Source organism: Camelina sativa, chromosome 18 (genome assembly GCF_000633955.1).
Source record: "Camelina sativa cultivar DH55 chromosome 18, Cs, whole genome shotgun sequence".
Lineage (NCBI taxonomy): Eukaryota > Viridiplantae > Streptophyta > Magnoliopsida > Brassicales > Brassicaceae > Camelina > Camelina sativa.
In genome coordinates, this window is record NC_025702.1 from 12,178,816 (window position 1) to 12,190,456 (window position 11,641).

The 11,641-nt window shown below is 34.3% G+C and overlaps 1 protein-coding gene and 1 pseudogene across 1 annotated transcript; one reads left to right on the forward strand and one right to left on the reverse strand.

The window, feature by feature from the left end:
- LOC104763403 overlaps window positions 1–1,841 on the forward strand; it is a 3,234-nt pseudogene extending 1,393 nt beyond the window's left edge.
- LOC104763404 (putative F-box/LRR-repeat protein 9) lies at window positions 3,274–11,099 on the reverse strand. Its single transcript, XM_010486778.1, has 3 exons — window positions 10,795–11,099; window positions 9,913–10,357; window positions 3,274–3,576 (listed from the first exon to the last, which is right to left on the reverse strand). Exons 1-3 carry the CDS (start codon window positions 11,097–11,099, stop codon window positions 3,274–3,276), a joined length of 1,053 nt encoding a protein of 350 aa, XP_010485080.1.

Below are 11,641 nucleotides of genomic sequence, written 5' to 3' on the forward strand. Positions count from 1 at the left end.
TGTACTATTTGTTACTATAGTTCAGCTGCTAAATCGCCTGCTCACGTGCGTTAGAGTTCTATGGTTCGATCCTTGAGTTTTTGAAATTTATTTTACTTCAGTTTTCTTCTTAAAACAATAAAACAACAATCGTTTAAGGGTCCAAAGTGGCATCCAGTCATCATATATTAACGGAACAATAACACTGTTACTCGATTTGATGATTTTGGCTTGATTTCGATAGTTCATATGGAAAATTCAAATTTTAGCTAAGTTAATGTAGTTTTAGGCACACTCCAAAGATTTGTGTATGAATACGATAAAGCAACTAAGTTCAGGGGGGAATTAGCCGTTTGCCAGAACCTTTGATATCTGAAATACTTTGTTGTCTTTCTACCAAAGATGCTGTCAGAACAAGCCTTTTCTCCACAAGATGGAGAAATCTGTGGCGATGGGTTCCTGATTTGGACTTAAGAGTCAGATTCATTTTCCAAGTCCAATTTTGATGCCTTTGTGAGTTTCGTTGAAAGGTTTCTTGTTTCCCACAGGGACAGGGAATTATGGATACGCAAACTCCGGCTATGTTTTGGTTTCCGTCATCATCGTCCTATCTATGTTCTCACGTCATGGATTGATGTTTTGACTACGTGTAGGATTCAGCATCTTGATGTTTGTTTTTGTAGCGATCATGACATACAGGTGCCCCTGAATTTATATAGCTGTGAGACACTGGTACACTTACTACTCTGCGATGTCTCCTTAAGTAATGCTGAGTTTGTTTCCTTACCTTGTATGAAGATGATGCATCTAGTAGATAATACCTATCCTAACAAGACCACGTTGCAGAAACTTATCTCAGGCTCTCCAATTCTGAAAGATTTAACCATCACTAGATCTTGGAATGATGATGATAACACAACTGTTTTACAACTGCGCTCTCATACACTAAAGAGAGTCGATATTGATGAGCTCACTCAAGTTGTGATTGATGCACCTCTACTCCAGTCTTTGAAGGCTATGATCTCCTCAACAAAGAACTTTCTCGTTAATTTGGGATCCTCTGCCAAACTAGATATTGATTACTTAGGCTGTGGGACATGCAGTAGCAGCATGATTCATGACATCATCACCGACATGTCGAGGGTCAGGGAGCTAGTAATTGGCAATGCTATTTGGAAGGTATACATCTCAACTTTTGAGCCTCTCTCTCTCTCTCTCTATATATATATATATATATGAATATTCTTCCACGAAAGTTTCTCACCATAACGTTCGTTTTTACTTGTTAACTTCTGTTACCAGGAAATCTTTCAATACTCGAAATCAGAACCAGCATTGCTTCAGTTCCGTGACCTATCCCGTCTGAATGTTCAATTTTCTAAATCTGATATTGAATTATTGCCACTCTTTCTTGAGAGCTGCCCAAAACTAGAAACTTTAGTAATGGTGATAAACAATTGTAACCCTCTGATTTATGCCATATTGTTTGTGAAAATCTTTTGTGTATATTTCTTCTTTAGTCAACTTGTTTTCTTCTCTTTTTGCAGAAATTGGTTAAGGACGGATCCATGCGTGGTAAGAAGGAGAAAGAACCAAAGGTGATGTTTTCATCAGTGCCCTGGTGTTTGGTATCATCGCTTAAGTTTGTGGAATGGAAACGTTCGATCTCAGGGTATGAAGGAGAAACAGAGCTAGTAAGATACTTCTTGAAGAATTCAAAAGTCCTGGAGAAATTAAGGCTCGATATATATTATACCGAAAAGGCTAAGTGTGCCTTCCTTCAAGAACTCCTTACAATGCCAAGATGCTCTAGTGTTTGTGAAATTCATTGCTCTCTAATTCCTAAAGATAACTATCGTTGAACATTTCGTTAAAGAAGGTTGATCTTTTGGTCGTTAAATTAGTTGATATTAGGTATTAGGCTCTAAGCCACAAGCAAATAAGATATTAGTCTTATTTATGTTAATTGGTGGTTGCTACGCATGTAACAATCATTACCAGCTTTATTTCATATTTGATGGATATCTGTTGTGTATATGTTATTTTTGCTTAGCTGTTGGGTTGTTAAAGAATTTGATAAGGTTGCAAGCTATGTGTTCTTTTTAGTACCTTTGCATTGCATCTAAGAATCATCTTTTTCAAACTTTCGTTTTTTCAATTTGCTTATCTATGGTTGCTAAAGGGAAATCGAAACTGGCTTTTTCCAGAGGGTACTTGAGTCGGAGATTTAAGGAAGATAGGATAAGCCAATTACCAGATCCTCTCATTTGTCAGGCTCTTTCTCATCTTTCCATAGAGGACAGTGTTAACACAAGCGTTTTGTCAACCAGATGTATACGGCTCTGGCTTTGGGTTCCTTGTTTGGAACTAACTCCTGGAGAATTCACATCAGTATAGTCTTGATAATGACAAAGCCATAGTCCTCATCTTTGAATTTATATTTGGCCAATTGACATGACAAACCAAAACTGACTGTTGGATCATCAAATGGGTAACCATCAGCAGTTGAATCCTTGGGGCGTCTCAAATATTTGATCGTCTCAAGACAAAGCTTCTCTAGATTCCCGACAGGGTCAAGGTTTCGAGACGTTCAAGGTGAGGACAACCATCATGAATGGCTTTTATTTCCAAACGAATATTATGAGTTTATTTCCCAAGTCTTGGAAACTCAAATTCTAATATGTGAATGAGGGCATAAAAATGAATGTGTACTATATAACTCCTACATGGAAGAAGGTCAAGACGCGCACTAATATTGCAGCCTTCATTAATGCCAATCAGGATTACAATAATGTACCACTTGAAGATTTCAGTTTCCGTGCTATATTTGTTAGGACCCCTAACCCATTAAGAAAAGCTACCGAGTATGTAAGCTTTTTACGATGTTGAAGTTGTTCTCAGTGTGATCAGGGATGTCTAAGTACTAGCTGGTTCAGTCTTTTGAATGGGGTTAGCTTGGACTTTGATACGTTTAAGTTGTGAGTTTAGAATAAAGCCAAAGAAAGAGACAAATGTTCTTTATTAGTAGCGACAAAGAGTAACAAGTTGAGAGAATGCTCGGAGTCTCTCCCCTCCCCTTACAAAAGTATTCTGATTCTTTTATGCCTACTCTCTTACCCCCCTGTCGCTTAAGTACTACTACCCAACCCTACTGATCCTTTGTCTCTACACCAAAGAGCAGTTGAGGCCACAATGCCGTAGGACAGTGACATTATTATTATTATTAAACTAGAGTAATCTCTCCAAAAGGCCTACTACTTCCTCTTGGACCTACTGGATCCTGTTATTGGGCTATTAGCCACTTGTTGGGCTTCTCTTCTTCCTCTCGTACTGATATAGAATAGGAGGATGTTGCTCCTCATATTTATCATTACCCCTTCCTTTGAAATTCACCTTGTCTTCAAGGTTGAAGAGTGGAAATTGCCCCTTGATTGTGTTGACCCATTCCCAAGAACACTCGTAGTCAGGGAGTCCTTTCCACTTGATCAAAACTTCAGCTTGGCCCGAACGAGGGTTCGTCCGTGTTCCCAACACAGCTTCTGGTTCTGCTTCAAGGACCGCATCTGATATTGTATTATTGTCACTCTTTCTTGAGAGCTGCCCAAAACTAGAATCTTTAGTAATGGTAATGAACAACTGTAACCCTTTGATATTTGCATATTGTTTGTGAAAATATTTTGTCTATATTTCTCTAGTCAATTTGTTTTCTTCTGTTTTTGCAGGAATTGGTTACGGACCGATCCATGCGTGGTAAGAAGGTGAAAGAACCAAAGGTGATGTTTTCAACAGTGCCCCAGTGTTTGGTATCATCGCTCAAGTTTGTGGAATGGAAACGTTCAATCGCAGGGTATGAAGGAGAAGCAGAGCTAGTAAGATACTTCTTGAAGAATTCAAAAATCCTGGAGAAATTAAGGCTCGATATATACTATACCGAAAAGGCCAAGTATGCCTTCCTGAAAGAACTCCTTACAATGCCAAGATGCTCTAGTGTTTGTAAAGTTCATTGCTCTGTGATTCCTAGAGATAAATTTCGTTGAACATTTCGTTTGAAAGGTTGATCTTTTGGTCGTTAAATTAGTTGATTTAGATATTAGGGTCTGACCCACAAGCAAATATTGCAGTTTTAGTCTTTCTTATGTTACTTGGTGGTTGCTACTCATCTTACAATCATTACCAGCTTTATCTCATGTTTGATGGATATCTCCACAAATTGTTCAAGCACTAATTAGGCCTTTGTGTATATGTTTTTTTGCTAGCTGTTGGCTTGTTAAAGAATTTGATTAGGTTGCAAGCTATGTGTCCCTTTTTGTACCTTTGCATTGCATCTAAAATCGTCTCTTTTCAAACTTTCGTTTTCAATTTTGCTTTTCTTTGGTTAAGTTTTCTACATAAGAAAAGACAATGGTTGCTAAAGGGAAATCGTAACAGGCTTGTTCCAGAGGGTACTTGAGTCGGAGATTTAAGTAAGATAGGATCAGCCAAATTCTTTGATTTGATTCTTTGATTTGCCAAATTCTTTCTCATCTTCCATCTTCCACATAGGACATTGTTAAGACAAGCGTTTTTTCAACCAGATGGACAAGTCTCTGGCTTTGGATTCTTGTTTGGAACTGACTCCGGAAGTATTCACATCAGTAAATATAAATAAAAACTACCTAACTTATGAACATATATAAGTGTTAGTTAAAAAAACACAACCACCAAAGTAAAAACTTACTCTAAGTTCAAAATATTTATATAATAAAAAGTTATGATAAAGAGACACAGCCGTAAATAACATATTTAAAATTAATTGAATATTTTATGTTACTTTAATCATTTCAAAAACCTATATTAATGCAGCAAAATCCATACTGACATAAGAACATCACCATCAGTATCCTCTCAAAATGGGTTTTCAAATAATATTTTAATATATATATTTTATATAATTTAAATTTTATTTGTTTTCAAAATATCAACCAAGAAAATTATGTACAAGTTAAAAAAGGTTTGAAGTGTTTTTAAAGATCTGGACAAAGACCTTGTGTCTCATTCTCCTCACATTTTTTAACCTTTTAGTTTTTTATTAGCTTGACATCGATTGGCGGTTATCTTGTTTGTTCTGTTCTGCAGATAACAGTCTACACGATTTGGCAGGAACGTAATGGTCGGAAACATGGAGAGATACCGAAGACTGCCCCACACCTCATTCACCATATCGACAAACAGATGAGAAATCAACTCTTGGCAATGGTTTACTCACCTGGCTAGGCACTAGATATTGATTCTATAGTCCGTTGAACTCTGTTTAAAGACTTAAAAAAAAATGGATGTACAAGTTGTACCAATGTATTTTTGTTTTGAATATAAATAATTTAACATTACATTCAAAAACAAAAGAAAAAAGACATGGATTGGCGTATGACTTATATGTTGTCAATACAACTTGTCATCATTACATTCTTGACACTGATCCAATCCCCTACTTAAAAATGGATGTGTACTACATAACTCCTACTAGGAAGAAGTTCAAGACGTACAGCCTTTATGAGCAATCATGATTATAATAATGCACTGTTTGGAGATTTCAATTTTACAGTCTCAAAGGTGATTGAACGCATGTCCCTAATGGTATACATGTCAGGACCCCCGAGCCATCCAAGGAAAAATTATGAGACTAAACTACTTATGTTGTTAAAGTTATTCTCGAAGTGATCAAGGATCTCTAGATTATAACTGCTCTAGTCTTTTAGAGGAGGTTAGGTACGTTGGACATATGACTTTAGAATGTTTTTTAAACCCATTGCTTTGACTCTGATTGAGTTGGGTTATATAATGAAGGATGACATTTTCTTTTCTTTTCTTTTCATTTTGTTCACAACTACATGAGTCGCTTGTTTAATTTTATAAACTAGAAGATAAAAACAAAAAAAATGGAACCTCAATATGTAAACTCGACAAAGTGTTTCTATAGTCTGGCTTTGCATTCTCAAGCGGTCACGCAAAGCTCACTCTCTGCTCTCCCCGCGTATGAAAGTCAACATAAATATTGAAACTAGTTTATATGCTTACACGCGCTGATATATACAGATGCGTAAAGTGCAAAATAAACTTTACATGGAAGAATGGTACGCACATAGTTCACTAAAGTAATATCTCTATATACTTATTTAAACAATATTGTTAGAAATTTAATCATATCATGTGGCAGATTGTAAAAAATGTCATTATATTTTAATTAATTTAATAAGTATTGGTTTACAAAATAATAAAATAATAATTTAAAAATTATTTAACAGATTCCATTTATTGTTTTATAAACTTTAGGAAAGGGTAACAAACTATTTAGAATAATTATAAAACTTAATTTTATTTATAAAACTAAAATTAAATATATGCATCCCTATATCATTTAATAATTACTTATTTTAAAACTAAGATACAACATTGCTTATATTTTAAAAATATAAAATATTAGATCAAATTTATTAAACATTTTTTTTGCACTGCACATAAACGCAGTGACATTTTATTAAAGTTTAATAAATCAAAAATATTATATTTTATTCAATATAGTATATATATACAACTTAAAAATAATAAAAAAATTAAATGGAGATTTTAAAACACGACCACGCTTCAATACAGGTTTGTTTTATTTGTGGAAAAAAAAACGGGTTTTGTTTTATTTTTTTGGAATTTACAAAATTTATATGATTCACGGATTTGAACATTGTATCATACACCGAAGACGAGTTGAAATCAGAGTATGAAACTAAGTAAATGAAATGTAAAAATAAAATGTATAGAGTAAATTAAATAAAACTTCTATTATTATTTTATAACTAACAAATTACATTAAAGTTTACGCAAACATTTTCCCGTCATGTAAAGCACCGATAACTATCTATTTATGAGTTTATTTCCCAATTCTTGGAAACTAAAATTCAAATATGTGAATGAGGTCATAAAAATGGATGCCTACTACGTAACTCCTACATGGAAGAACCTCAGGACGCGCAATAAGATTGTAGCCTTCATTGATGCCAATCGGGATTAATTACAATAATGCACCACATGGAGATTTCAGTTTTACAGTCCCAAAGGTGGTGGAAGACATTGTCTCTAGTGGTATTTTTTTCAGGACCCCTAACCATCCAAGGAAAGCTTCTGAGTATGCAAGCTTCTTATGATGTTGAAGTTGTTCTCAGTATGATCAGGGATGTCTAAGTACTAGCTGGTTCAGTCTTTTGAATAGGGTTAGCTTGGACTTCTCACTTTATAATGCTTTTAAAACTCATCGCTTTGACTATGATTGAGTTGTTATTATATAATGAAGAATGACATTTTTCTTCTATTATCATTATGTTCACAATCCAATCACAGTCAACCCAATGGGTATAAAAAATATTCTCAAATCATAATTCCAATCTAGCCCCTTTCAAAAGAGTAAACCAGCTAGAACATAGAAATTCATGATTATTCCGATTTCCGAGAACAACATCAGAAGCTTAAACACAATAGATTTCTTTGGATGCGCGTGGGGGTCTCGACAAGTATATCACTAGGGATAATGTCTTCTATATTTTTTGGGACAGTAAAACTGAATTCTCCAAGCTGCTCATTATTGTAATTCTGATAGGCTGCAATCTCAGTGTGTGCGTGTCTATAATTTATTCCCAATACGAGTTATGTAGTTTACATCTATTTTTATGCCCTCATTCACATATTTGAATATGAATTTCCAAGACTGCAAAACTGACTATTGCGTCATCATTATTATTATAATTAATGGAAGGGAGGCTTTTTAACATCAATGTATTCAGATTTGAACAAGACATGCATGCAAGTTTTAGAGACTCTTAATAATTAAATTTCTGAAACCTTAGGTCTTCAAGCAGTAGAAGTTGTACAACTGCTTGAGAAAATCCCTGAATGTTAAATATCAGAGTACATTACAACTGTAAGGTCATTGTGCATTGGTAGGTTCTCACCGAATTTCTCAGAATACAAATAAATAAAAAAGAAAAAATAATAATATTTCAATAAAAATTAAGGAAAATCGATTCTCAAGATTTCTCATGAGAAGAATGGATCTCGAGTTTCTCAATGTTTCTCATATGATTAGAATTCTTTTAAATTCAAATCATGGTGATCGAGTTTGATTACTATTATAATAAATCGTACTTACCAGGAATCAAACAACTACGTTATGTTTTAGTTTTGGATTTTTCATTATTATCATTTTTTTTATGGTTTTTCTTTTAAAAACTTTTCTTCTATCATCATTTGACTTAGAATTTAATTTTTCTTTAAATGTTTTTAGTTTTTACGTATATGTGCAATATTGTTATATTATTTTATATTTGTAAAAATATATTCACGACTAGCGCTTAAGTAATTTAGAACACTGGTAACAATTTGAAAACATATAATCTAACAATCTCACCCGACACACATATCTTATCAGTTAAACCAACGACAGTACTCGATTTGCTTGCGAGTGTTAAGGATAGAATTAAAAGAGAACCTGTCGGCGATGTAGGTTAGGAGAGAATCGCTCCAAGTCCCCAATAGTGATCTGACATGGCCTCAAGATCGACCACCTTTGGTTCGAGGTGATGTCGCCACATCGATGGGTCTTTAGAGACATGTCGCCACGGTCTGCACACCTTCAGAGCGTTGTCTAGTATCTAAGTCACGCTGAGACGTTGCGGAATCGAAGACGTGAAATCCGTCAGACCCGCCTAGTTTCGGCTATCCGCCTTTCATCAACGGTGGCATGGAAGTAGAAGACGGCGAAGTCATTTCTGAGGATCAAATGTCAAATCTGTGAAATAAGAAATTCAAGTGGGTTTAGACTTTAGACCTTAGATTGTTCGTAGATTTTAAGTGGTTTTTTGGATTTCGACTTTCCAAAGAAAAAAAAGATTTATTACCCAGTCAAGATTTCATATAATTTATTACCCATTCAAGATTTCATATAATTTATTACCCATTCAAGATTTCATATAATTTATTACCTATTCAAGATTTTGCATTTGTAGATTCCTCCCTATAAAGGTTAAGAAATCTGACTTTTAGACTTTTTACTATTTATTGGAAAAAAAAAAACATAACCCCAGTTTTATAAATTTGTTTAATCAACTTGCCACTTGTTTTTCTCCTTTATTTTTTATTTACTTACAAACTGATAAAAACTAACATATGTATATGAAAAACAACAATCGAATACCAAATAGCAAAAGTCAAAAAATATTCATGACCTTCCTTGAAACTTTTGGCTTAGAGTTGACATTCGTTATTCAGTTTGCTAGGATTCAAGTTATTCTGATTTTGGATTATTTCAGATTTCCGAAAATAGCTTTATTAATTAGGGACTGAATTTTGTTTTGGTACGATTTGTTTTGGACCAAAAGCTTATAAGAAATTAAACATAAGTAATTAATATTATAGATTTATTAGTATATTTAAATTTTCTTATATGTATATCTAACAAAATTATTGATCTTTAATGAATTTCAGTCAAATGGTTCATGTTTATACATATAAGTCGGATTTGTCTTAAACCATTTGATTTATGAATTTTTGATGCGGAGTTAATTTCGTTTTGTAGTTTTGATCAACCCCTATTTCGGCTTTGGTTTTGGGTTTGGTTTCCAATTTGGTCCTCGTAGTATCACATACCTACAGTATTTTTAATGTTGGGTCAATCAAGCTTACTCTAACAAGGAATTTACACGATAAAAATCTACTCTGAAGTTTAAAAGATCAAAGAAACAACACATGTCTATCGAAACTACGTACTGAAAAGAGGGCACGAACGAACGAGTTAATTCATTAATTACAAGCCTAGAGACACTTGTCATCATTGCATTTTTCACAATGACCTAATCCGCTTATCCTTATCTAGTCACAAGACGAGTCGTGCGTACGTTGTAGACGACGTACATACTCACCCCTGCGATATAAGGATCTCACAACTTTGATCTTCTCGGAATAACGCTTCTCCAAATCAGCAACAAGTATAACATTGAAGTACACGCTTCCCCCGCGTAACTCAAGATGTTCCAAGTTCGGACAGTTGTCAAATATGGCTTTTAAGCCGGTTTTGGAAAATCCGTTCCCAAAAAGCTGGAGGTGGCAAAGACCGGGCATTGTTTTAGCGATCGCTAGAGCAACGTCATCACCACTTTTTACGTAACTATTGCCGTATACCTTCAACGTTCTCAGATTAGGACAAGACTGACCTACACCTTTCAAAAGCTCTTCTTCGATAAGCCGGAATGAAAACTCAACTTCTTCAAGCAATGGGAGTTTTACGACTGCTTCCAAAATCCCTCTTGTCGTTATTCCAAGGAAGTCGACAACTCTAAGGCGTCTCAGATTACTTGATCTACAAATACTTACAATACAGAGTTATAACATGATTTGATCATGAGAGCAACAGATTAAAATGCAAAAATTTCATTCATAGAATCTTTCCAATTATATTTATCAAACTAGACTAGAAGTAAAAATTATTCATGAGTTACTCGCAGAACATATACCACCAAGTAAACCTTATTGAACACTGCGAAATAGAATGCACTTAAAATGCTGAACCGTTCAACAAATTTTTGACCTCTTAAACTTGCAAAGCAAGTAATAGTAATTAAATGTTTCAAGTGATGGGAAGAAACAGTTATAAATTATAATCTTGATAATCCTCACAATTTAGGGGCAAATCATATCACTTAAACTATTAATGAAAAACTAGAAGATATATTTAATCAAGTCAAGGTCAATTAATCAAAATATTTCAAGAAGAAATTTGCATAAAACCCTAGAAACCTGTTGGCGGTGTAAGTGAGGAGAGAATCGCTCCCTATGTCCACAAAGTTGATCTCCAGCAAGCCGCCAGAGCTGAGATCGATGGCTTGACGGTACATGGCCTGGAGATCGTAGAACCGGGTTCTTGGGAGCAGCAAGTCGATTTTACGCCACATCCAGGGGTCTCTAGAGACTCGTCGCCACGATCTACACACTTTCTGAGCGATGCCGAGTATCTCTTCCACACTAAGACGGAGCAGAATCGAAGACATTAACTCCGGTGGAAGCTCCGCCCAGTTTATGTATTTTCCGTTCTTCATCGGCATGCCCTGATGCACACAAAGCTATCCAAACAATGGTTTAGAGTATCCAATTTTTAGAAGCATATTATTTTAGACAAATAATTTTTGGCTTTTTATAAAAAAAAGTTATATATATTATAAAATACTATGATTTAACCCGCGGTATACGGCGAGCCAATTTTTTTTAAAAAAAAATTAAATTAACAGAAAGTTATATTGTATGTTGTAGTGTTTTTGACCATGTCTATAATGTTTTTAATTCTCATTTTGTGTTTTCGGGATATCGTTGGTATAAATCTATTGACTATCTAAAAGTACATAATAATTTGAAAGTATGTTCTTAATAAATAGATGGTATTCTTAATAAATAGATGGTCTCCTAAGTATATTAAAGTATAATATAATAGTGTGGATTGTAATCTAAGTTAGATTGTCATATATTTTATATTTAGAAAATAGTTTTAGACTACTTAAAATTTGAAATTGTTCCATTAAACTATATAGTTCATATGTTATGATATGAACATGTTGATACTGTTTAGGAAATCTATTACTTGGTTTATAAT